The sequence below is a fragment of the Anomaloglossus baeobatrachus genome, chromosome 10, assembly GCF_048569485.1.
Source record: "Anomaloglossus baeobatrachus isolate aAnoBae1 chromosome 10, aAnoBae1.hap1, whole genome shotgun sequence".
Taxonomy (NCBI): Eukaryota; Metazoa; Chordata; class Amphibia; order Anura; family Aromobatidae; genus Anomaloglossus; species Anomaloglossus baeobatrachus.
The window spans coordinates 31829348-31857312 of NC_134362.1; the positions used below are offsets into that span (position 1 = coordinate 31829348).

Genomic DNA, 27965 nt, shown 5'->3' on the forward strand with positions numbered 1-27965 from the left:
TGGTAGTCACGGTCTGCCTGTCGCTCTCGCTCTCGCTCTTCACGCGCTGCCTGCCGCTCTCGCTCCGCAGCCTCACGCTCTGCGTGCCGCTCCGCAGCCTCAGCGTCACGCGCTGCCTGCCGCTCTGCCCTGCGCTCTGCCAGGAGTTCCTTGTAGCCCTTCTGGTCTCCAGCCTGGAGAAGGGCCATAGCCATTTGAAGAAGGCTATCCGAGCCTCCCAGGCTCGGTGGAATGGCACGTGGTGATCTGCGGCACGCTGCAGAGCTAGGCGATTCACTGTCCCTTTCAGAGCGGAGGGCTGGCATCTGGCTCGTTGAGGAACCTTGGGTGAGCTGCTCCTCATCTTGTCCAGCAGTGCCAGGTTGTGCAATGTCCTCGGCAGAACGGTTTTCTGGCGTCGAGCTCCTGGAGGACTCGTGGGCAACCTCCTCATTACTGTCCACAGCACCGTCCTCCCTCTCTTCGGCTCCTGCCTTAGCATTGGCCAGTTGCATAGCTCTGCTCCTGGTGCCATCAGCCATTCTTGCAGACTTTTGGTCACTGACACAGAACTGACACCTGATGCCTCCACACACCTTACAGTATCTGCACTCTGACACTCTAGTGTTGAGCTAGTCTGAAGACCCCAGCAGCCACAGCTGCTGCAGGCAGTCTTTAGTGTCTGGGAGTATGGGTCTCACACTCACACACACTATTATCTCGATCCCACCGCTATGCCACCAATATGTCACAAACCACCGGGGGGGTCACTCAGAAATCCCCCGCGCTGGCTACCAGTACGTCACAATCGGGGGGTAACAAGTGGGGGTCACCCCTCCTTTATACCTCCCGACCGACAGACAGAGCACGTGACGTGCTCTCTAGCGCCCCTCTTATAGTCAGGCCAATTATGGAATTGCCCGACCATAAGCCAGGAGGCCGCTATACTACTTATGCCGATTATTGAAGGGTCCCCGGTGAGAGTAGGGTATATATTCCCCCGACCTCCGCGGGCGGAATATATAAAACCTCCCTGAATCTCACTGGCCTCCCCACAATAATCCTTGGCACAACTCGCTGCCACCAACCGCTTCACGGTAACTATTAGCCGAACACACAGACGTGGGATTCAAGATCGAGATAACAGAACAGCCCAAGATTAATTATATGATTTAATCAGCCTAAAGCCACACTAGAAACTACAATATATACAATAGGGAATCTACAGAATATACATATGTCAGAGTACAGTTACAATCAAAGCATGGGTTACAAACAGGCATACACAGTTCCAGCAGTTACCTTGTGCGTCTGGCCACAGGGGGGCGCTGTAGGCCAGGTTTCTAGGATCCTTCCCACAGATGTTTCCTACACGTGCCCCCAGCGAAAAGAACCTTGGAAAATGGCCGAAGTAGGGTTATCAACCTGGGCAATCCAGGTCCCCTCCTACCTTAGTGACCTCACAGGGAGCACTGCTCCACCCCTGGCTTGAGTTATGGACAATATCCCAACATGGAATATGGGCCATAACTTTGCCTGGGAGCGTCGTAGGCGGACGCCAATGCTCTCATTGTGACAGCTATGAATTTAGCTACAGAACGAGGGGACTCATGACCTGTCTGCCAGTTCCCCATTGGCTGATATCACGCCTGGGGCATTTCCCAATGTCCTGCTCCCATAAAAAGGGTGTGCCGGCATCGTCCGCATGCAGAGACACCATTTTTATGGTTGCCATATTTATCGGAAATATGGCTTGCGAGATATGAACCATTTTTTTACTGGAGTCGTTCTGTCTGGCTAGTTCCATAGCCTTGCTAATTAGCTAGCAGCTCCTACTACAGGGTGACGGCAGGGAGTCATCCTGTGTCCATTGTTCCCACACCACCTCATCTCCATATCACAGGACATGGCCATGGAGGTGTAAGTGGAACACTGAGAACAAGAAGGGAGGGGGCACTGCCAGGGAGTGATGAGGGATTATGACTGGAGTCATAATTCATCTTCATATCCCGGGATTTGCCTCACACCCCCTATGTACAAGAATATAACTACTATAATACTGCCCCTATGTACAAGAATATAACTACTATAATACTGCTCCCTATATACAAGAATATAACTACTATAATACTGCTCCCTATATACAAGAATATAACTACTATAATACTGCCCCTATGTACAAGAATGTAACTACTATAATACTGCCCCTATGTACAAGAATGTAACTACTATAATACTGCCCCCTATGTACAAGAATATAACTACTATAATACTGCCCCTATGTACAAGAATATAACTACTATAATACTGCTCCCTATATACAAGAATATAACTACTATAATACTGCTCCCTATATACAAGAATATAACTACTATAATACTGCCCCTATGTACAAGAATGTAACTACTATAATACTGCCCCTATGTACAAGAATATAACTACTATAATACTGCCCCTATATACAAGAATATAACTACTATAATACTGCCCCTATATACAAGAATGTAACTACTATAATACTGCTCCCTATATACAAGAATATAACTACTATAATACCGCTCCTATGTACAAGAATATAACTACTATAATACTGCCCCTATATACAAGAATATAACTACTATAATACCGCTCCTATGTACAAGAATATAACTACTATAATACTGCCCCTATGTACAAGAATATAACTACTATAATACTGCCCCTATATACAAGAATATAACTACTATAATACTGCCCCTATATACAAGAATGTAACTACTATAATACTGCTCCCTATATACAAGAATATAACTACTATAATACTGCCCCTATGTACAAGAATATAACTACTATAATACTGCCCCTATGTACAAGAATATAACTACTATAATACTGCCCCTATATACAAGAATGTAACTACTATAATACTGCTCCCTATATACAAGAATATAACTACTATAATACTGCTCCTATGTACAAGAATATAACTACTATAATACTGCCCCTATATACAAGAATATAATTACTATAATACTGCCCCTATATACAAGAATATAATTACTATAACTATAATACTGCCCCCTATGTAAGAAGCCTCCCTCTCATACACATCAGTCAGTGACTACAGATGATCCGTGCTATCTCTTTCTATCTTTCTCTGGCTCTCTGCTATCTTCCGTCGCTCACACCTGTGACGTCAGAGAATAATCTCGCGGGACTTTATCACAGTCTCATGCAGCAGCTCTGGAGTTCTCGCGGGATTCTCGCCCTGGGAAGCGCAGTGAGCTTTTTTTCTCGCGAGGGTTGCCATCCTGTGTTGTTTGCGCTGACGCACGGAGGCTGCTGGGCAGAGCGGCCCGTATGGCGGTGTAGGGCGGACGGAAGGTGAGGCTGGAGCCGGTGCTCGGTGTGTGAGGAGGGAGCGGGCCGAGGGCAGCGGATACGGGGATGGTGAGGAGTGTGCAGTGCGGGGGGCGAGCTCTGGGGGAGGGGCGGGATATGAGGCTGTAGTATGAGGTGTGACAGGACGGGGTGCAGTGGCTGGGGGTGTTCTCTACTGCATTGAACACTGGGGATACGTGCGGCCCTCACTCCACACAGTCTGTGCTGGGCCCCCACAAGCCCCCCGCCTGCCCTGCTGCCCCCATCTCCAGTCTGCCCTGCTGGCCCCTTTCCATCCCCCCCTTCTGCACTGCTGGCCCCTAACCCATGTACCCCCTCCCCCCCCCCCCGTCTGCCCAGCTGGCCCCTTCCCATCCCCCCTTCTGCCCTGCTGGCCCCTAACCCATGTACCCCCCCCCTGTCTGCCTTGCTGGCCCCCTCCCCATTTACCCCATCCCCCCCCTCCAGTCTTCCCTGCAGACCCCTCCCCCATTTACCCCCCCCCCCCCCCCAGTCTGCCCTGCTCTTTTTCATTTACTCCCCCCAGTCTGTTCTACTGCCCCCCACCCCCAGTCTGCCCTGATGGCCCCTTCCCCATTTACCCCCCCTTCCCCATTTACCCCCCCCAGTCTGCCCTGCCCTTTTTCATTTACTCCCCCCAGTCTGTCCTACTGCCTCCCCCCCCCCCCCCCCCGTCTGCCCTGATGGCCCCTTCCCCATTTACCCCATCCCCCCCCAGTCTTCCCTGTAGACCCCTTCCCCACTTACCCCCCCCCCCCAGTCTGCCCTGCCCTTTTTCAGTTACTCCCCCCCCAGTCTGCCCTGCCCTTTTTCAGTTACTCCCCCCCCAGTCTGTCCTACTGCCCCCCCACCCCCAGTCTGCCCTGATGGCCCCTTCCCCATTTACCCCCCCCCCCCCCTTCCTCCAATCTTCACTGTAATCTGGGTTCGGCAACTGCTGAACATCACAGGGAATCCTTCAAAATCTGGGGAGAATGTAACCACTTGGGGCTCCAGCCCCCCACCTGCTGGCGCCTCTCTTCATTAGAAGGCCCAGGTTGATGCCATTGTTGCCCTTTGCCTATTAATCAGTGGAGGCGGTTTGTGGGGTTTTCACAAAAGAACTGAATGGAAACAATGAGACGGTCGCCTGCACGTGTCCGGTGCCTGGCGTTGCTCTCTCTCCTGGGTGTACGATGCCCTATATTTTTTGGGTGTCGGCATTCTGTCTCGGTCACTCTCCATATTTTCTGAGGGTCAGGCAGGATGTGGTTGTTGTGACTTTAAGGAAGTGACACACGGGGAGCACAATGGAGGCAGGAAGCAGCGGATACTTTGTTGCTGATTGTTTCAGTCCCGTCTGATCCCCCTTTGATGTGCAGCTCTGCGGTTACTTTGTATAGTCTTGAAGTTGTTTTATGGCTTTTGTAACAGTGAGGACATCATGCACATTTGATAATGGCCATATTATCCCATTATCTGTTGTGTGGTCGCAGCCCCTCTTTTACCTCTGCTGCCGAATAAAAATAAGGGTCCAGATTCCAGTTTGGTTAATCCCGTGCTTTCATTGGACTTAAGTGATGCTGAAATGTCATCTACTGCTCTCTTTTCCCATCGTCAGCAAATTTGGGGAATGTTAATGTACGAGTTTATAAGGGCGTCCGACAGGATAGCAACCGGCTGAGTGAGCCTGAGTGCAGCTTCAGGAATCGGCCCGACGTGCAGACTTGTAAACTATTCCAATCATTTTAACAAACTGTCAAAATTAGAAAATAGGCTACGGTGATCCGGCTGCACCCAACATTTTTCTAAGGTCACTTTTTTTTTGCAGTAACCTTGCCAATCAGTGTCACAAACTGGAGCAGACTAAGACTATTTTTATTTTTTTGGGGGGGGGAATGCTTTCTTATTCTCCCCCCCCCCCCCTCCTCAAATCATTTTTGTATAAGGCTGCTTTCACACTTGCGTTGTTTTGCATCCTTCGCAATCCGTCCCCTTGAGGCATTACGGTAACCGGCAATATATTTTATAGGAATAAGTTTTTTTCCCCCCATAGACTTCTATTAGCGACGGATGGCCTTGCGTTGGATGCACCGCGTGACGGATCAGTTGTTTACTGACTGACCATCAGGCAGGAGCAACGCTGCATGTAACGTTTTTTTTTTTTTTGGAGCAGCAAAAAAACGCACTTTGCAGGAGTCCGTCGCCATCCATCACAAGCTGTAATGGATGTCTATGGTGCTGGATTCCACCGTAATCCATCACATGACGGAATCCAGTGCTGGATTCCGTCATGCTCTACTGAGCATGCCCAGCATGTCTGGCACACCCACTGGGCTGTCCCAAATACAAACTGATCATAAACGTAATCCTGTGAAATAACACATCCGTTGCTTCAGTTGACATCTAAAAAACAACGGATCCGTCATTTTGTCGCAACGACGGACCTGACGGATTTAAAACAACGCAAGTGTGAAAGTAGCCTAACGGTAAAATGAGATTTTACAAAATCTCATCCACTCACACCATAGAATCCGCAACGGAGATGGGCATTGTGTGGCTGAAACTCGCAGCGTGCCCACCTTTGCTACATAGTTCACCCCTTGCTGGACTACACATCACTACTTTGATGTGGAGTCTACTCCAAATGTGACACCATCGAGTCAAAAGTACTGCAATAAAATGTGGGGGGTAAAATTGCTTGCAAAGACGTCATTGCGTCCGAAATTCACATGAAGTCTAAGGCCACACGAACGTATGGATCCGATGCGACTCTCGGCTCTCGCTCTGCTGGACTTTAAGCTAAGTGTCATGCCACTGTGATCCGTTCCTGCGATCGGATCACAGCTGCGAAGGAGAGGGAGGAATTAATCTCCCTTTCTCCTCCATTGCCGGCTGATGTTGTCCGGTGTCATACGAGTGCAATACATTGTTTCTCTCGCACCCATAGACTTGTATGGGTGCAAGTGAAAATGAATCGGATTCAACTTGCAGCTTGCTGCGACTGTTTTCTCAGTCCGATTAGGGCTGAGAAAATAATCGTGGATAGGAGCGATCCCATTGGTCCTGGTGGAATGCAATTTTTTTTTTTTCCTTCTTAAAGTCCAAATTTTTCATTAACTAGGTACACAGGGGATTTTCTCTCTGGTTTTGTGAATGTATGTGTACAGAACACAATGTGGGTGGGAATTTCCCATATTTCTTCCGCATGTTGCATAAAAAAAATCAGTATTGGTAATTGACGTGGATATTTTTTTTTTTTTTTTTTTTTATGGCTGCGTTCACATATTGAATTGTTGAAACAAATGAAAATGCAATGTGTGAATGCAGCCTATGTCCTGATCATATAAATTATGCAGGTCTTTAGTGCGTTTAGAAGATGAAATCTGTGGAAATTCTGAAACCAAACTAGGCCCCTTTCACACATCAGTTTTTGTCATCAGTCACAATCCGTTTTGAGAGAGAGATGGAATTTACACATCTGAGCATGCTCTGTTACAAAAAGACAGGTCCGGCGAAGGAATCCGTCATTTGACGGATTGCGACGGATCTGGTGCCCATAGGCTTCATTTATAACAAATGACGGATCTGTCGTTGTCCGTTTTTTCGACGCACACAAAAATGTTCCTGTGGACCATAGCTTTGTCGGCCAGACAAACATTTTTCGATGGATGCGAATGAAACATGAGGCCCTCCGTCGCTAATACAAGCCAATGAGAAAAAAATGGATCCAGCGCTGGATCCGTTTTTTTTTTTCTTTTTCACAAAACGACTGGATTGCGACTGATGATAAACTGATGTGTGAAAGAGGCCTTAGCGAGAAGTCTGCACTTAACAATCCAGAGTGGAAAATATTCATGTGAATGTGCCCCAAATATGTACAACTTCTCCTTATCACCCTCAATTCTTCACTCCATAATTGGACACCTCTGTTGTCTCCCCATTTTTCACTTGCTTTTCATGTTGGCTCATCAGAATTACTTGCAGGGCTACACTGTGTACAACAGTTGAGCTCAGGGAGGATTGGATCATTAATCTGGTCAGGACAGGTCTCAGACGGGGTCAGACTGGTGCATAGCCCAGTATAAGCTTATAAAGCCGAGTGACCTACATAGTACTATTGTACATGGCGTCTAGTGCAGAGTCTGAGAAAGCTTGAGATTTCTCATCATTAGGATCCGTAGACAACTGGTTGTACAGATATTGCATCGATCTGTCCAAATATGAGGACCAGTGGTGGGTGAAATGTTCTCCTCCAATCTGAAGGCTTCCGAGCCCTGTTCGGGAGATCATTTTGGTCCCATTGGTCAGACCTGTGAGTAGGTGATAAACTTTCAATGTTAGGAATGTCCCTTTTCAGGCTGGGCTGTTATTTGTATTTTTGCAGCATTTAATGGGTTAATAGCAGTAGATGCGTAGTCCAGGAGGCATCCGTTTTGCAGCCATCAACCCTCTCCGTGACGCACTTGTTGTGGGGTCCCAATACCAGTTGAGGGCCCCTATGTCAGTACTCCATTGAAGCTCAGCCTCTAGCTGGGCTTCATAGGAGATCTTGATTTTTCTCCATATTCTGCAATATATGAAACAAAGGTGTTAAAAATAAAAAAAAAAATAAAAGCTACCCCCGCCCCAGATAATCAAATTGACAACCTATATAAAATAAACCTATACAGTATTGTCGCATCTGTAAAATGATTTAAACCCCTAAAATAAAAGCTGTAAAGCAAAAAAAGTGAAAAATCGGTAATAATGTTTTGGGTACTGCGCCTCTACAAGAAAAATGTTGTATGTATCCAAAAATGGTACCGAAATGGTATGACTATAATGTCAGCTCAACCCTCTACAAAAAAGCTATACACAATTCAGCTGTCAGATATGTATGGTTATGAGGACAGTAGAGACTCAAAACAATATTTTATATTATTTTTTACAAATGTCTTTTTTTTTTTTAACTAAAACTTAATTTAATTTTTTTTTTAATCTTCATAGTTATACTGACCCAGAGAATTATTTTAATAATAATAATTGTATTCATTTATATAGCGCTATTAATTCCACAGCGCTTTACATACATTGGCAACACTGTCCCCATTGGGGCTCACAATCTAGAGCCCCTATCATACAGTCTTTGGAGTGTGGAAGGAAACCGGAGTACCCAGAGGAAACCCACGCAAACACGGGGAGAACATACAAACGCCTTGCAGATGTTGTCCTTGGTGGGATTTGAACCCAGGTCCCCAGCGCTGCAAGACTTCAGTGCTAACCACTGAGCCACCGTGCCACCCTGGACAATGAATACCTTTAAAAGATAATGGAGTTATATTTTCTCATAATGACATAACTTTAAAGCTACATCACATACTGCAAAAAAAAAAAAAAGCCCGCATATGGATGAAAAAAAAGTAACTGCTCTTCAATAGGGATGAGCGCACACAAGCTGTAAAGTTCGACGTGCGTACCGTACCAAACATCTAGTATCTGGAGCTTGACCTGGAACATGGACTTTTCACAGAAGTCCTTATCAGAGTTTGGATGCTGAATAAAGCTTGTTGAAAAGCTGCAGCGCTGCCAATCAACAAGCAATTCGGCATAGGGAGGATGCCTGTATGCTGCTGTTAACAAAAGAAATAATAATAAAAAAAAAGTGCGGTCCCCTTATTTTTGATAAGCATCTAAGGTAAAGCAGACAGCTGGGCGCTGTTATTATCAGGCTGGGAAGGTCCATGTTTATTTGGTTCTTCCCAGCCTAAAAATATCAGCCTGGTGCATCACATTAGATGTGCCGATTTTGGCGCTTTGCCTGGCTCTTCCCAATGCCCTGGTGCGGTCGCAATTGGGTTAAATCTTTTGAGGTTTATGTCATTGATGTAAAGTCAGCTGGCATCAAGCCTAGGGGTAAGTAATGAAGAGGTGTCTATCAAACACCCCCATTGGTAACCTGGTAAGTGTAGAATTAAATACACAGGCACTGGAAAAATAATAGGTTAATTTGAATAAAAACTCCTCTGCACACCATTGTTCACCAATTTTTTAAAATAAATTCTCAAAGTAATCAAAATGAGTAATGTCCCACGACTCCCATCAAATCCTATGAAGTCTCATTCTCAGAACAATGCTCCATAGGTCACTGCCGCCCGTGAGAAATTACAGGTTTGCCGCCGACTGCGAGTGACCTATAGAGCCGTGTTCTCAGAACGACATTTCATAGGATTCGATGGGCGTTGTGGGACATTATACTGTTAGAGTATGTGGGAATTTACAAATTTAATAGTTAAAACAAAAACTATTTTTTTTTTTTATTATTATTATTAACTGTACTCTTAACGGGTTAGTAATGTGGGTGTCTGATAGACTTCTCTCCTTTACTAACCCCTGGGCTTGATGCCAGCTGCCAACTCACAGCTCATATCACCTCCATAAGTTACCCTGATTGCCACCTCACCAGGGCAAACGGGAAGAGCCGGGGAAAAGCACTAGAATTGTCACATCTAATAGATGCACCACTTCTGGAGCCATTGTGGGCTATTTTTAGGCTGGGAAGAACCAACCAAATGCCCATGGGCCTTCCCAGCTTGATAATATCAGCCTCCAGCTGTCTGCTTTACCTTTCTTTACTGGTTAACAAAAATCGGGGGACTCCACTCTTGGTTGTTTTTTTTTTTTTTGTAATTATTTATTTAAAAATAATAAACAAAACAGTGTGGGGCAGCATAGGCTAAAAACAGTCTTTTGGTATTCGTCAGGTTAATGGGATACCTTTTTAGCAAAATTTCTGTTGTGATCTAAACCTTCCCTGTTTCTCCCTACACTGAGATCTGGCAACTCTTTGGTCTCCAGCTCCAGAGAGTTTTTCTAATAATTTGCAAAACAATGTGAAGAGGCTCAGAGAGGGGGAGGTATTTTTTTTTTTATTTTAGCAGAAGATCTGCAAACACAACTTCCAAAAATAGCCCTAAATCCCAAGCACTAGCTCATACGCAGCTATGTTTTCATAACAAGATGTTTACAATTTATCAGTGGTATTTATAAATCCCTGCTTTATTTGTAATGTCTGCTGCTTGTTTTATGAATGGCCGATTTAATTTTATTTTTATTTTGGGTGTGACTAAAATTAAACCTGACTTGTTTCAACGTAAAGGTTGGGTTAATGATTTGCCGCGTTATCAGCCCGGAAGTGTGAGATATGAACATACAATTAGACATGTTTACAAAGGACGGTTAGTAGCCAAGGTCCTTAGTAGACCACAGTTTAAAAAAAAAAATAAAAAAAATGTAGATATAGATATATTATATGTGTGTGTGTGTGTAATATATATATATGTATGTATGTATGTATGTATATATATGTATATGTGTGTGTGTGTGAGAAACATTAGTTAGAATTTCAATTACACTGGGGCAATTATTTGACTCTGGCAGCAAATGACTGAGCACAGCGGAGGTCAAAAGCCCGTGCACATTGGGGGTTGGGGGCACCTCTACTTTGGTTTTCAGGTATGAAAATAAATTAGTCAAAAAGGCAAATTTATGGTTAAAATAAAAAATAATTTGCAGACGTACAACTTTTTCTAAAAGGTGAATTTCATTTTCTGGTGCACAGACAGTTCAATGATGTACCAAATTTATAAAGGTATAAAGGCACGCATGCCTCTCAGCACAGGAGGACTGTTCAAACCAAGCATAGGTATTTGTGCATCATGGTGTGGACAATCATTTTAAATACCTTTACACAATTGTTTTTCTTCCATAACCACCCTCAGCCCCTATTTTTCTTTGATTGCTCTGGCTTCATAGCGGCAGAGATGAATGGAAAATAAGCAGGTGGGAAGGTGCACATAAATGTTTGGCCACGCCATGATGCACCAAGCACCTATGCTTGGTTAGAACAGTCATTCTGTGCTGACAGTCCATTTATGCACCTTCCCACCTGCTTGTTTTCCATCTATCTCCACTGTTCTCTGGATCTATGAAGCCAGAGCTGTCAATCAAAGAAGAGGGTGGTTAGAGTTGGTGGGAAGGTGCATCTAAATGTTTGGCTGTGCCATGATGCACTAAGCGCCTATACTTAAAGGGGTTGTCCGAGATAACAAAAATGTTTGAGTTTAAGCTACTCTGCGCTGTATTGTCATATTAATCACCCCTACATTATTTTTTGTTTTCTAACGTTTGTTCCTCTTGAATTATCCCTTTATTCTCTGCAGCTTCTTGTTTACATTCAGCTCCAGCAAACATGACCACTTCCTGTGCAAAACCTCCCAGTCACAGCTGGCACCGCCCAGCCTCAGTGTCCAGCCCCACCCTCTGCCCGGCCTCACGGTCCAGCCCCACCCCAGTGTCCAACCGCACCCTCTGCCCGCCCCCTGCACGCACATTCCCTGTCAGTATATTCTGCCCCAGAACCTGACCTGTTATCGCTGCAGGGCAGGGCGCTGCAGGGCAGGGCGCTGCAGGGCAGGGCGCTGCAGGGCAGGGCGCTGCAGGGCAGGGCGCTGCAGGGCAGGGCGCTGCAGGGCAGGGCGCTGCAGGGCAGGGCGCTGCAGGGCAGGGCGCTGCAGGGCAGGGCGCTGCAGGGCAGGGCGCTGCAGGGCAGGGCGCTGCAGGGCAGGGCGCTGCAGGGCAGGGCGCTGCAGGACGCTGCAGGGCAGGACGGCGCGCGGCAGGACGCTGCAGGGCAGGACGGCGCGCGGCAGGGCAGGACACTACAGCATTGCAAATAACAGCCCCACATCAGGCTCTGTGCAACACACACACACACACACACACACACACACACACACACACACACACACACACACACACACACACACACACACACACACACACACACACACCCACACCCCCATTGGGAGTACATACTCACCCTTCCTCGGTCCCCGCCGCTCCTGCACGTTCGCGCGCTGTCTGTGCTCTGGCCATATCAGCACAGTAGTGACGTCACCGCTGTGCTGAAGAGAGCTCAGACAGCGTGCAGTGATGAGAAGCAGCGCAACGCTCCCTCTCATCAGCGCTTTCAAATATACCGGCATCGGTGATCTGTGATGCCGGTATATTTGAATGTGTGATCCTGAGCAGGGGCCCGGTGCTGGAGCTGACACCACGGCAGCCGCCGCCAGGCCCCTCCCCCAGGTCACGGACCCCACAGCAGTGCAGGGGGAGGTTGCTGGGAGAGTAAGAGGTGCGGGGGAATGTGTGGGAGGGTGCATGGAAGGGGGCGGGGACTCACACACTGTACAGCCCAGCAGGGCGGCGACATGCTGTTCCACATTTGCATGTCAACATGGCCCTGCCCATGTTGACCTGAAATGACCGGAAACAGCAAAATCGCGGCAGTAGCGTTCACATGACCACTCTGAGCCGGGGGAGAGGGGCTGACAGCAGGGCAGGTAAGTGCTCTCTATCTACTTACCTGCCCCAATGTAGCCCAATAGGGAAATAATAAAAAAAAGCAAATTAAGCCGGATAACCCCTTTAATTTGAACAGTCATTCTGTGAGGACAGTCTCTTTTTAATGACTTGTCCACTACTTTTACATAGCATATCCTTAAGATAGGTGATCAGTGTCTGGCCGGGGTTCGTCACTCAACACCCCCGCCGATCAGCTGTCTACTGTGCCAGCGTCAGCAGCAGGTGGCCAGAAATGCCCAGTTCCGGAGTTGCTCTGTCTTCTGATATTGGCCGCAGCCGGGGACTGCATATCCACCTCTTTTTGATTTGAAGGGGAAGCGGATGGACAGTCCCTGGTCGCGGCAGCTTCGGAGTTGAGCATTTCTGGCTGGCTGCTAGCACCGAGAACAGCTGATCGGCGGGGGCGCCGGGTGTCTGACGCTGACCGATCACTCATTGATGACCTGTCCTAAGGTCCAAAAGTACTGGACAACCCCTTTAAATAAATTTGGTTCTCCATAGGCCAGTTTCTCACATCTTTGGTTTTTGGTCTTTGCTTGGACAGTGGTGCATACCCTGGCCGGAGGGTCTCTTGACCTGAACTCAACCTCCTAACAATGTATAAGGTTTTTGAGTGCAGGTCTTCTAATCCAAAGTCAATCTGACAATCCCGGATGGATGTGTGAAATGGGCTTAACTTTGGCAAGGCTTTTGGTTCAAGACTGCCTTGATTGCCCCCGTTGGTCCTGATGAGGCCACCTAATGCTGGTCCTGCTAATGCTGGTCCTGATGAGGCCACCTGGTGCTGGTCCTGATGAGGCCACCTGGTGCTGGTCCTGATGAGGCCACCTGGTGCTGGTCCTGATGAGGCCACCTGGTGCTGGTCCTGATGAGGCCACCTGGTGCTGGTCCTGATGAGGCCACCTGGTGCTGGTCCTGATGAGGCCACCTGGTGCTGGTCCTGATGAGGCCACCTGGTGCTGGTCCTGATGAGGCCACCTGGTGCTGGTCCTGATGAGGCCACCTGGTGCTGGTCCTGATGAGGCCACCTGGTGCTGGTCCTGATGAGGCCACCTGGTGCTGGTCCTGATGAGGCCACCTGGTGCTGGTCCTGATGAGGCCACCTGGTGCTGGTCCTGATGAGGCCACCTGGTGCTGGTCCTGATGAGGCCACCTGGTGCTGGTCCTGATGAGGCCACCTGGTGCTGGTCCTGATGAGGCCACCTGGTGCTGGTCCTGATGAGGCCACCTGGTGCTGGTCCTGATGAGGCCACCTGGTGCTGGTCCTGATGAGGCCACCTGGTGCTGGTCCTGATGAGGCCACCTGGTGCTGGTCCTGATGAGGCCACCTGGTGCTGGTCCTGATGAGGCCACCTGGTGCTGGTCCTGATGAGGCCACCTGGTGCTGGTCCTGATGAGGCCACCTGGTGCTGGTCCTGATGAGGCCACCTGGTGCTGGTCCTGATGAGGCCACCTGGTGCTGGTCCTGATGAGGCCACCCGGTGCTGGTCCTGATGAGGCCACCCGGTGCTGGTCCTGATGAGGCCACCCGGTGCTGGTCCTGATGAGGCCACCCGGTGCTGGTCCTGATGAGGCCACCCGGTGCTGGTCCTGATGAGGCCACCCGGTGCTGGTCCTGATGAGGCCACCCGGTGCTGGTCCTGATGAGGCCACCCGGTGCTGGTCCTGATGAGGCCACCCGGTGCTGGTCCTGATGAGGCCACCCGGTGCTGGTCCTGATGAGGCCACCCGGTGCTGGTCCTGATGAGGCCACCCGGTGCTGGTCCTGATGAGGCCACCCGGTGCTGGTCCTGATGAGGCCACCCGGTGCTGGTCCTGATGAGGCCACCCGGTGCTGGTCCTGATGAGGCCACCCGGTGCTGGTCCTGATGAGGCCACCCGGTGCTGGTCCTGATGAGGCCACCCGGTGCTGGTCCTGATGAGGCCACCCGGTGCTGGTCCTGATGAGGCCACCCGGTGCTGGTCCTGATGAGTCGAAGCATAATTTGTTGTATTTTTGCCTTGTGTAAAACAGAGGTGTAGTGGGAGAAGGGGCGTTTAGATGACATTTACTAATGGTGCAATTGCATTCTCTCTGCATGGCTTCTTGTATTATGATCAATACTGCTGTGTTATATAGGTCATGTGTGCTTCCGGAAGAGTAGTGTGAGGACGCTGGGAGTGGCATGGCTGGACGTCCCCATCCTTATGACAGTAACTCCAGTGATCCAGAGAACTGGGATCGGAAATTGTGTAATAGACCACGTAAACTGTACAAACACTCAAGGTAGGTACTCCAGCCGATGGCACGTCACGCACACCGCTCACGTCATTACCTCCTAGACCCATGCCGTGTGGGCGCATGATCATCATTTCCCTGTTACTCGTTAACTGTGACCTCTGTCCTCATCCCTTGATTTATTTCCTTGCTTTTGCAAAAAAAATAAAACCTGTCATGCCTTTAACCCCTTTGTGACCGGGCCAAAAATCTGACCAGTGTCACGTATATGTGGCGATAACTCTAGAATGCTTTAACATGTACCTGTAATTTTTGGCTTTTGTTTTTTTGTGACACATTATACTTTGTTAATGGTAAATATAGGTTGATATAATTTGCCTTTTTAATTATAAAAATATCAGAAATTTGCCAATTTTTTTAAAACTTTGCACTTTTCAGTCTTTCACTATCCCTTTTATTCTAGTCACACCACACACACAAAAAAGTTACTAAATAACCCTAATCTCATGTCTGCTTTAGGCTATGTGTGCACACTGCGTTTTTTTTGCGCTGCATTTTTGTGCGTTTTTGGCCGCAAAGAATCCACAAACGCACCCGCAAAAAAACGCATGCGTTTTTACTGCGTTTTTGATCACTGTGTTTTTCCAATGCGTGAAAAACGCAGTAAAACGCAGGAAAGAATTGACGTCCTTTTATTTAGCTAAAAAAAAAAAAAAAAGTTGTGTGCGGACAGCAAAAATAAAAAGTCATAGACTTTGCTGGGGAAGCAAAGTCATGCAGTTTTGAGCCAAAAAACGCACCCGAAAACCACGCAATTATGCTCAGTGCGCACATAGCCTTCTATCTGCATCATTTGTACAATGTTTTTATGTTTGGATGTTAGAAGGTTAAAAATGTAGCAGTGATTTTATTATTTGGTTTATAAGACACCCCCGATTACAAGATGCACCCCAAATTTAAAGGAAGAAAATAGGAAAAAAAATTTTAATGTTAAAATGAGGGTCCGTCTTAATCCTAATGCTTACCGGGGGGAGCACTGGTGTAGCGACTCAGGAAGGTCACAGGTCGGGATGTCGCTGCGACGGTGGCGCCTGATCTGACTGCGGACTCTGTTAAATCTCACGCGGTTGACGTGATGGACTTCAATAAAATGGCTGCGGTGGTGGCGCGTGCACAGAAAGGCCTTCTCGGCTATTTTCATGAAGTCCATCATATCAGTCTGCGCATGCGCCGCCTCCGCAGCCTTTTCTTGAAGTTCATCGCGTCAACCGTGGACAATTCAAAAGAGCCCGCAGTCAGATCAGGCATGACACCCTCAGTATCGCCGACCCTGCCTCCTATGACACCACTCCACCACCAGTTGTTGTTGGGGGATGGGGAGTCTTTCAATGTGGAAAAGAAAAAAAAAATAATAAATATATAGATAGAGAGATATAGATATATATATAGATAGATAGATAGATGTTGTTGTGTGTAGTTACCAAGTGTTTGTGTAGGGGCTGTACATGTTCTGGGTGTTGTCTGGGTGTGACGGGGGGTGAGAGCGGTGTTTGTGTGTTGCGTGTGGAGCGCTGTGTGTCTGTAGCATTGTGTGTTGCGTGGTTTGTGTGTGTTTTGGGGGGAGGTATGTTTTGTGCAGTGTGTGTGTGTTGCGCGGTATGTGCGTATATTTATGTATGCCGCGGTGTTTGTGTGTTGGGTGTTGTGTGTGTGCAGCGTTGTCTGTGTGTGTGGGTGTCTGTGTAGGGCGGTGTTTGTTTCCCAGTGTGTGTGTGTTGTGCAGTGCACGTGTGTGTGTGGGGGGGAGCTGCACACCCCCCATCATGCTCCATCCCCCATGCTGCGCACCCCCCATCGTGCTCCATCCCCCATGCTGCGCACCCCCCATCGTGCTCCATCTCCCATGCTGCGCACTCCCCATCGTGCTCCATCCGCCATGCTGCGCACTCCCAAACGTGCTCCATCCGCCATGCTGCGCACTCCCAAACGTGCTCCATCCGCCATGCTGCGCACTCCCAAACGTGCTCCATCCGCCATGCTGCGCACTCCCAAACGTGCTCCATCCGCCATGCTGCGCACTCCCAAACGTGCTCCATCCGCCATGCTGCGCACTCCCAAACGTGCTCCATCCGCCATGCTGCGCACTCCCAAACGTGCTCCATCCGCCATGCTGCGCACTCCCAAACGTGCTCCATCCGCCATGCTGCGCACTCCCAAACGTGCTCCATCCGCCATGCTGCGCACTCCCAAACGTGCTCCATCCGCCATGCTGCGCACTCCCAAACGTGCTCCATCCGCCATGCTGCGCACTCCCAAACGTGCTCCATCCGCCATGCTGCGCACTCCCAAACGTGCTCCATCCGCCATGCTGCGCACTCCCAAACGTGCTCCATCCGCCATGCTGCGCACTCCCAAACGTGCTCCATCCGCCATGCTGCGCACTCCCAAACGTGCTCCATCCGCCATGCTGCGCACTCCCAAACGTGCTCCATCCGCCATGCTGCGCACTCCCAAACGTGCTCCATCCGCCATGCTGCGCACTCCCAAACGTGCTCCATCCGCCATGCTGCGCACTCCCAAACGTGCTCTATCCGCCATGCTGCGCACTCCCAAACGTGGTCCATCCGCCATGCTGCGCACTCCCAAACGTGGTCCATCCGCCATGCTGCGCACTCCCAAACGTGGTCCATCCGCCATGCTGCGCACTCCCAAACGTGGTCCATCCGCCATGCTGCGCACTCCCAAACGTGGTCCATCCGCCATGCTGCGCACTCCCAAACGTGGTCCATCCGCCATGCTGCGCACTCCCAAACGTGGTCCATCCGCCATGCTGCGCACTCCCAAACGTGGTCCATCCGCCATGCTGCGCACTCCCAAACGTGGTCCATCCGCCATGCTGCGCACTCCCAAACGTGGTCCATCCGCCATGCTGCGCACTCCCAAACGTGGTCCATCCGCCATGCTGCGCACTCCCAAACGTGGTCCATCCGCCATGCTGCGCACTCCCAAACGTGGTCCATCCGCCATGCTGCGCACTCCCAAACGTGGTCCATCCGCCATGCTGCGCACTCCCAAACGTGGTCCATCCGCCATGCTGCGCACTCCCAAACGTGGTCCATCCGCCATGCTGCGCACTCCCAAACGTGGTCCATCCGCCATGCTGCGCACTCCCAAACGTGGTCCATCCGCCATGCTGCGCACTCCCAAACGTGGTCCATCTGCCATGCTGCGCACTCCCAAACGTGGTCCATCTGCCATGCTGCGCACTCCCAAACGTGGTCCATCTGCCATGCTGCGCACTCCCAAACGTGGTCCATCTGCCATGCTGCGCACTCCCAAACGTGGTCCATCTGCCATGCTGCGCACTCCCAAACGTGGTCCATCCGCCATGCTGCGCACTCCCAAACGTGGTCCATCCGCCATGCTGCGCACTCCCAAACGTGGTCCATCCGCCATGCTGCGCACTCCCAAACGTGGTCCATCCGCCATGCTGCGCACTCCCAAACGTGGTCCATCCGCCATGCTGCGCACTCCCAAACGTGGTCCATCCGCCATGCTGCGCACTCCCAAACGTGGTCCATCCGCCATGCTGCGCACTCCCAAACGTGCTCCATCCGCCATGCTGCGGACTCCAAAACGTGCTCCATCCCCCATGCTGGCCGCAGCATCAGCCTCTGTGCCCGCAGCATCAGCCTCTGTGCCCGCAGCATCAGCCTTTTCTGTCCCCAGCATCAGCCTTTTCTGTCCCCAGCATCAGCCTCTCTCCTCCCAGCCTACCCCAGCCTCAGCCTCCCCCAACATCAGCCTCTCTTCTCTCAGCCTCCACCCTCCCAAGATATATATATATATATAATATATATATATATATATATATATATATATTATATAATCTCTATAGATAGATAGATATCTCTATGAGAGAGATTATATTTTTTCCGGATTGTAAGACGCAATTGTATTTTTATTTATTTTCACATGTTGTGTTTTTTTTTTTTTTTTTTTTGTTTTGTTTTTTTTAGACCTATTCTGTTTTGAAGTTATTGTGGGGGACCTATAAATTGGAAAACCTCTCAGTGGCACCATTTTAAAAACTGCAGTCAGTTTGAGCTCTTTCGGTACTTTTTAGGAATTACTGCCAAGTGGTATGACGGGAAAGAAAACTGCCATTTTTATCTAAAATGCTGCAAACTATTGACCAGGTCTCTATAGCTGGTAGCCGGCAGACTCTAAGGTTGTGCGCACACAGAGCGTTTTATCACATTTTTTTTATGCTTTTTTTTTTTTTTTTTTGTTTTTGTGCAAGAAAATCCTTATTCCAGCAAAGTCAATGAGAATCCTGACGTTTTCTGCACACGTTGAGTTTTTTTTTCTTTTCTTACAGATTTTGTACAGCATTTTTCATCATTGAAAGCAATGGAAAATGTATGCAAAAATAACAAAAACGCCCATTTTGGCGCTGCATTAAAGATGCAGAAATTTCTGCAACGAAATACTCAGTGTGCACATAGCCTAAGGCCGTTATTCGGCAGTGAATTGCCATGGCCACAATCTGGACCACACAATTAAGATCTCAGGATGCCGATGGGCCCCTGTACTTTAACCATCTAAATGCTGTTGTCCCTATTGACAGCAGCACTTAAGGGGTTCAATGGGCATGGTGAGCGCCCACACCGATGGTGACTGTGTCAAGTTATAGTGTACAGCCGGCATCTGCTGCGTTTTTACCTGTTGGGGAGTGGGGGAGGGAGAGGGCGCTATTGTTGTTATAATGTGAAAGTAATAAAATAACGTTTTGTTACTTTCATATTCCCCATGTAAATAATAATAATAATTTTTCTTTTATATAGCGCTATTAATTCCACAGCGCTTTACATACATTGGCAACAATATGACAGGGTCTCTAGCCCCATGTCTCATCGCCCTGTGGGCGTCTACATGCTTTCCATGTTATCACGCCCCTGTGGGCGTGATACCATGGATTTACATCAGTGATGTAACCGTCGCTACTTCAGAATCTCGCGCATGCGCGCTTACCATTCTCGCCGCCTCATCCTGGTGTTTGCTGATCGGCTTCTGACGCGCACTGCGCATGCTCAGTAGACGCCTGCGGTTCCGGTCATGCACAGTGCGCATCAGAAGCCGAGAAGCAAGCGCCAGGACGAGGCGGCGAGAATGGTAAGCGCGCATGCGCGAGATTCTAAGGTAGCGACGGTCGCGTCGCTGATGTAAATCCATGGTGTCACGCCCACAGGAGCGTGATACCGTGGACGCCCACAGGGCGATGAGACGCCCATGGGTCTAGAGACTGTCTTTTACATAGGGAATGTGAAAGTAACAAAACGTTATTTTATTACTTTCATATTACACAATATAACACAGGGATGGGTAGGAAGGGGTTAATGGCTCACACAGGCTCCTGCTTGTAGGTCAGAACGCTTTTTTGACCTGACGGGTTCCCTTTAAAATCGTGGACAAACCATTTAATATTCCTGCTGCTATGTGGAAAAAAACAGAGGCAACGTGGGAATTAACCCTGTGATGAGAGTCGACAATGTTTAGGGGATCATTCATCAAGTGCTCATCCTTCAACCCTTTCATACTCTTCTGTTTGCGGTTAATGTCTTGATGCTTAATAGTCGGATGAACCCAATGATTTTGGTGGAATCGTCCAACTCTGCCCCGGACAGATGAGGGAGAGAAGGGATACAAATGCCCAATCTTTGTGTTCTGCTCCATAATTAGTCTAGAGGCGACTTACTCCGCTCACCCCATGGGGAGTTGAATGCAATCTAAGGTGTCCGGGCGCCATCCCCGTACATAATATACTGCATCGGCTCGGGCGCCCGGCTGTGCAGTCATCATTCATGTCTCTCTTGGATATAGTCAACACATAATATTGAAAACCCTTCATCTGGCTGAACGTATAGTGCTAGTGACGTTATATCTACTTGTAACTAATGGCTCCTCTCAGCAGGAGGCTGTCACATTTTGAGTTTTGATTATAACAAAGAGAGTCAAAAAATCCATTGAAAGAAAGAAGCCGGAAACGTGACTCACTAAGGCCAAATATCACCAGCGTGACACATTATCATGTGCAGAACAGCTCACGTCTATGTATGTGTGTATGTGTATACTATATATAATTTGCTGTATACTTATTACTGTACAAAGGTTTTGGACAGATGTAAATAAAAAGGTCTTCAAGGAAACCTATAAATTTCGACCAGCCCCTATATGCCCTTATATAATGCATTCTTGCAGACTGTATATATGTCCCCAAGCCGATTTCCATAACAGAAGAGCTTTAATTATACTCCCATATGGACGGTGTGGGCCGATGGGCGTCGATGGGCTTGAACCAGCACCTTCTCTCTTCTTATGATGGTTTGCGTGGATGATGCATCCTACGCCATATGCACAGTCTCCTGCGCAGGTGCGCTTCTCTCTGCCTTGCTGAAGGCAGAGCACAGTATTGTAGTGCGCATGCGCAGGGAAAGGATATAGAGTGCTGGCACATGCGCACTACAATACTTTACTCTGTCCTTGGCAGGGCAGAGCGAAGTGCGCCTGCGCAGGAGTGCAATAGAAGACAAGCTGTGGATGACTTGGAACACATCATCCACACAAAGCAAGAAGGACGGCAATTGTAAGAAGAGACAAGGCTCCAACTCGAGACTAGAGACGCCCATCGGACCCGACTGCACCGTAGGTGATAATAATAAAATGCTGTGTATAAGGGTGTACAGGTGTTGGCCGCACTTAATATGGGGCAAATCTGGTGACAGGCTCTTTGAAAGGTGACTCTCACCAGGTTTTGCCACCTAATCTGAATTTAGGGGTAGATAGCCTGATTCCAGCACTATATTACTTACTAGGCTGCTTGCTGTAGTTTTGATAAAATCCCTTGTTTTATCAGCAGGAGACTATCCCTTTCAGATTGGTAAATCTTCTAAGATGTAGTCCTCCATATTCATGAGCTCTGTATAACCCCCATCCCATCACTGATTGGCAGCTTTCTGTCCATTAACAGTGAAAACTGTCAATCAGTGGTGTGGATGGCGTTTTACAGAGATCAGCATTCTGAGAACTGCTAGATCTCCTGCAGAGAAAACAAGGATGTCGTCAAAATAACACCATGTAGCTCAGTAAGTGACACATCGCTGGAATGAGTCTGTCTCTACATTATACTGCTGTCAGATGTAGCAAAACCTGGTGACAGATTCCCTTTCAATAGTTTACCTTTATTAATAAAAAGGGCTTATCGGGATTCACTGGAATTGCCGTTGAGAATGGGTAAGCGATTTTCATACTTACGGTCACATTCCTACTAAACGTGCCTGGCTTCTCTTAATACCAGTGAATTGGGAGAAGCTGAGTATGTCTAGTCTGCATGTGACTGCGTGTATGAAAATCTTGTTCTCGCTAGCAATATCACTGAATCCTAAAAGCATGCCCTCAATTATAGGCTATTATAAGGATAATGATGGGGGGGCCTTCAACAGGCCCTGGCTGCCATTGTACCCCCATCGGCACAATCGCGGGGAGCTGATGGAAGCTGGTGAGCAAGATCTCAGGTGCGCACTTCATTTTAATACCTCTGTCGGAGATTGACAGCAGCATTTTAAATAATTTAAGTCGTGGGAAGGGCTGAGCTCCAGCGGCAGATGCTGGCAACTGAGCCCTCTCCACACACCCCGACCCGCTCCATGACAGATATAAAGGGGTTAAAGGGAAACAGAAGCATGCTGCCCAAACCAGCAGCATCATGAAATGCAGTTTGTTTTATTGTATTTTAAAGTATGAAGTGCTGTGGGGTTTCAGGAAAAAACCCACAGTTTAAATAACCATCAAGAACTGTGCATTTCGATGACTAGTCCGAGGCAGGTGATCGGCGCTTTATTCCCGCCTTGCTCCCATTAACTGACCAATCTTCCTGTATCTGTGTTTAGGAGGGTGAGGAGAAGCCCCTGGGGTCCGGCCTCTTAGATTTGTCATCCGAGACTTGGCACCCGGCCGTCTTTTAAAAAGTATGCCTTTCCTAAAACGCTGCAGCATTTCAGAATAAAACATTCACTGCTGCAATAATGCTGCCCGATCCTCCGGCAGCAAGAACCTCCAGTCAAATCTTCATCTCCAGCATTAATTTTTAAAGGGGCGGTGCACTACTTGGACAACCCCTTATCATTCCCCGTGTTTCACCCCACTAAATTAAATAAATGAAAAAAGCCTATCCAGCGATGTCTGCGTTTACGCCTGTGAGGTTGTGACATCATACAAGGCTCAGCGCCCAATCCCCACTAGCTTCTCCCACCCTTCCTCCGCAGGCTTCTCACCCCCCCCCCCTCACGCCGACTTCTCGCCTCGCCCCCCCCCCTCCACGCTGGCTTCTCTCCAATCCCCTCCCCCCCTCCACGCCGACTTCTCTCCCCCCCCCCCCCCCCCATCCACGCCGGCTTCTCTCCCCCCCCCCCCTGCACGCCGGCTCTTCTCTCCCCCCCTCCCCCCCTGCACGCCGGCTCTTCTCTCCCCCCCTCCGCCCCTCCACGCCGACTTCTCTCCCCCCCCCCCCCTCCACGCCGGCTCTTCTCTCCCCCCCCCCTGCACGCCGGCTCTTCTCTCCCCCCCCTCCCCCCCTCCACGCCGACTTCTCTCCCCCCCCGACCCCCCCTCCACGCCGGCTTCTCTCCCCCCCCCCTGCACGCCGGCTCTTCTCTCCCCCCCCCCTCCTCCACGCCGGCTTCTCTCCTCGCCCCCCCCCCCCCCCCTCCACGCCGGCTTCTCTCCTCGCCCCCCCCCCCCCTCCACGCCGGCTTCTCTCCTCGCCCCCCCCCCCCTCCACGCCGGCTTCTCTCCTCGCCCCCCCCCCCTCCACGCCGGCTTCTCTCCTCGCCCCCCCCCCCCTCCACGCCGGCTTCTCTCCTCGCCCCCCCCCCCCCCTCCACGCCGGCTTCTCTCCTCGCCCCCCCCCCCCTCCACGCCGGCTTCTCTCCTCGCCTCCCCCCCCCCCTCCACGCCGGCTTCTCTCCTCGCCCCCCCCCCCCTCCACGCCGGCTTCTCTCCTCGCCTCCCCCCCCCCCCCTCCACGCCGGCTTCTCTCCTCGCCTCCCCCCCCCCCCTCCACGCCGGCTTCTCTCCTCGCCGCCCCCCCCCCTCCACGCCGGCTTCTCTCCTCGCCCCCCCCCCCCTCCACGCCGGCTTCTCTCCTCGCCCCCCCCCCCTCCACGCCGGCTTCTCTCCTCGCCCCCCCCCCTCCACGCCGGCTTCTCTCCTCGCCCCCCCCCTCCACGCCGGCTTCTCTCCTCGCCTCCCCCCCCCTCCACGCCGGCTTCTCTCCTCGCCCCCCCCCCTCCACGCCGGCTTCTCTCCTCGCCCCCCCCCCTCCACGCCGGCTTCTCTCCTCGCCCCCCCCCCCCCCCTCCACGCCGGCTTCTCTCTCCCCCCGCCGGCTTCTCTTCCAGCCCCCCTGCCAGCTTCTCTCTCCCCTCGCCGGCTTCTCTTCCAGCCCCCCTGCCAGCTTCTCTCTCCCCCCGCCGGCTTCTCTTCCAGCCCCCCTGCCAGCTTCTCTCTCCCACTAGCCCCCCCCGCCGGCTTCTCTCCCCAGAGACTGCTTTTCTCTCCCCCCAGAACCCCCCCCCCACCCCCCAGAACCCCCCCTCACCCCGATGGCTTCTCCCCCAAACCCCACCCCCACAACCACCAGCTTTTCTCTCCCCACCGGCTTTTCTCTCCCCACCCCCGCCGGCTTCTCTCTTGGAACCCCCCCACCGCCAGCTACTCTCTACCCACGTTCAGGCATTTAAGCAATGAAGAGGAAGTCAACCGCGGCTGCTTCTCACTCCTGTTGATTACTCATATGTCTGAAGCTGGGGCGAGGGAAGCCAATGGTGACTAGCGTGTGGAGCTCGCGTGACGTCACCACCTCACGTGAACTACCGGAACGCAAGTGGCGGCACCAGAGGGGAATGGAAGGTGGTGGATTTTCTTTCTTCTTTTTTTTTTGTGACCAAATGTGGGGAATGAGTTGTCCTAGTAGCGGACATTCCCTCTAAATTTTATTTGACAAATTACTGCTAGATCTTTTTACCTAACGCTATTTTGCCTATATCTTACCAATGATCCCTATACAATTGCTAGCAAATACAGCTGCGAAGAAGGGGGGGGGGGGATGCAAAACATTTCACGCAGGTAATTACTATAATTAGCATTATAAGCCAATTAGTATCTTAACGAGCCACATGCTGGTCACTGCCTTTTCTCACTCCTTGTTGGAGCTATACTGGAGCTGCCCCAGTGAGGGAATGGGCAAGCTGAGAAAATGCTGCGGGGTATTCATATTCATCGGCCCAATCCCAGGAGGGTCGGGGGGGGCTTTTCTTTGTGGCTTCAATTTGCCTTTATTAACAATTTCTGTGTAAGTGGTCGGATGGGGGCAGCTTCATCTTTCCTTCTCACGCGGTCTGTTCATCACATTCTGGAGCATTTTGTTCCCATCCATATTTATGTTAGCAGTTTGTAGAAATAAGAGAAAACATTGTCCCTTCCCTTCTTACAAGTTGCACAGCAGTGGGTGTATAAAGCGGTCGGCGAGCGCAGAATACACAGCCCGGGACTGTCTGGAAACGCACATCGTGCATCCACATTTGTATTTTGCATCTCGGTACGTGCATAGATCTTCATTCCGGATGGAGTTTGGCCCCAACCGGTGCGGACGGTTCAGGTTGCACCTCCGTCTTGCCTTTTCTTGACACACGTCCTAGTCACGAGTCTGATATTTCACCATTATGTTATTACGTTTCTCTTAATTGCCTTCTGACCAGTTTCTGACTCAACACTTCATCCTTCGAGCTCTCGCTGCGAACAGGGCGCTCGCATTAAATATGTATTGTAGTGAGAATTGCCTATAATTTATACAGAGAGCTTTTTAGTTTTGCATTTCAAAGTTCCTGTTACGCACAGACACCTATGAGCTGTCAGTGGTATTGCGTACGTGTAAAACAAAAATAAAAAACACTGTACTTCCATACTGAAATTAGATGCAAATATTCTTCATAAATGTGAAAAATCCATAAATATGCATTTTAATTTACATATTGCATATTTAACATCAAATCTCCCTCCCCCCGATTCCAGCCACCAAGACTGCCCAAAAATGTGACCTTTAGTTTGCATTTCGGTTTCATGCTATTCCATATGCTTAACGGTAGGTAAGTAGTGCTCTGGCTGTTTATGTGCTTATCCCCCTAATAAAAATTATACCTTTTTTTGTAGAGATCTGATGTGCCAGTCGTGAGAAATTTAGTGTAGAAGCCGTATTCAGAGCTGTAAGTGAAGTTCCTCAGGGGTGGGTCAAATGTATGACACGCCCCCAGTGAGCTGCACTTACAGCCTGATTTGCTTATGGGCTCTACAGTGGATTTCTCATGGCTAGCACATCAGATCTCTACACTAAAACTTTTTTTTTTTGGAGATCAGATGCGCCAGTCATGAGAAATCTAGTATAGAGGCTTTATTGAAAGTGAGTTGTAAGTGAAGTTCCTCGTGGGTGGGTCTAATGTACATGACACACCCCCAGGGATCTGCACACAGCTTTTACACTAGATTTCTCAAGACTGGCACATCAGATTTCTACAGTAAAGGTATCATTTTGATCGGGGAAAAAGCACCTACTTGCATATGTATGCACTTAAACATTGACAACGAGGGAACTGCTGAAAAGTGGAATTGTGACACTGAAGTATTTGACACAGGCTATAATTGAGGCCCATGTTTGTATGCCTGGATGCCTATCCCCAGTTTGGTCTCTGTTATACATTAGTGCCTGTATTTGGGACCCCAGTAATGTTTGTAGACCACTACTGGTTTAGAGCATTACCGATGACCTGTGTTCGTGGCTCCCCAGCTGCTGATACTGATACTATTTTGCACCTCTGACCTCAGAGAGGGCCTTGAATTACTGAAACATAGGATCGGGGTCTGAACCGTATGACTGGCAGTTGACACCAAGGTTAAAAACCGTATCGCTGTCACTTGGACCTGGGTCAGTATCAGCTATCAAGCACTTGACATGAGGCAGCAGTGCAATTCTCAGGCTTTCCCTTTTTTATTTTCTCCTTTTTGCATTTTTAGTCTAGGTATGTAAAGATTTGGTGGGTTTTTTTTTTTTGCCTTTTCATGCAGTTATAGATTTGGGGGGGGGACAAATCTTAGGCTTTTGTAATATTTGCTGTATGGGATTACATTCCCACGGGAGATGCAGCTTCTGGACACAAAATGCTGTTTTACCGTACCAACGCTGTGCATGACATTTTAAGAAATCTCATGCTCACACGATGGAGAAGATCTCCTGCATATATTGACTTGGAAAATGCACTGCTTTAAAGGGATTGTCCAGGTTTCGGCATGACAGTCCGCAGTCACAATAAAGCATGCATATTGCGTCAGACTGCGCATGTCTACTTGAAATCTGTCCAGGACTATCTATGTATGTATGTATGTATGTATGTATGTATTAATTATATTATTTTACTTGCTTTCGACGCCGGAGAATCCTGACTGCTTGTGCTGTACACGCTGGGAGGATTCAGAAGTCTGCAATTAGAGAGGGGGTGCAGCTGTTTTGAGTACAGGAAGCCAACAGAGTTGTAAAAAAAATAATGCACGCTTGACCAGCGCTGTTTCTCTTATTCTGGAGACGTACCGTATTTTTCAGTTTATAAGGCGCACCCCAAATTTAGAGAAAAAGGGGCCGGTCCTGTTTTATAATCCGGTGGTGTTTTACCGGAGGGGGCGGCAGGGGGATGCAGCCAGTGGGTGTCAAAGATGCTGTCCCAGAAACTGTCAGTAGTGGCGGCTGTGCTGATGTCAGGGCGATTGGTCTGGGGTAGTGAGGGTTTTAAATAATGGCTCCCGGAGCCGGCGCGTGTGCAAATTGAGCTCTTGGCTCAATGACAAGCAGAGGTCTCATCTGTGCACGCGCCACGTCTGGGCTCTATTATCGTTAAGC

The 27965-nt window shown here is 49.4% G+C and overlaps 1 protein-coding gene across 2 annotated transcripts in view; it reads left to right on the top strand.

Moving 5' to 3' along the window:
• The first annotated feature begins 3234 nt into the window (after positions 1 to 3234).
• The window catches only part of BTBD10 (BTB domain containing 10), a 53688-nt gene continuing 28957 nt past the window's right edge, over positions 3235 to 27965 (top strand). The window contains exons 1-2 of one of the 2 annotated variants that reach the window (XM_075325625.1): positions 3254 to 3342; positions 14864 to 15010. In XM_075325625.1, the coding sequence (XP_075181740.1) occupies positions 14910 to 15010 (101 nt within the window). In that variant the 5' untranslated portion in view covers positions 3254 to 3342; positions 14864 to 14909. Of the gene's footprint in view, positions 3343 to 14863; positions 15011 to 27965 lie in introns of both variants that reach the window. The other variant, XM_075325622.1, reaches the window with a different exon arrangement.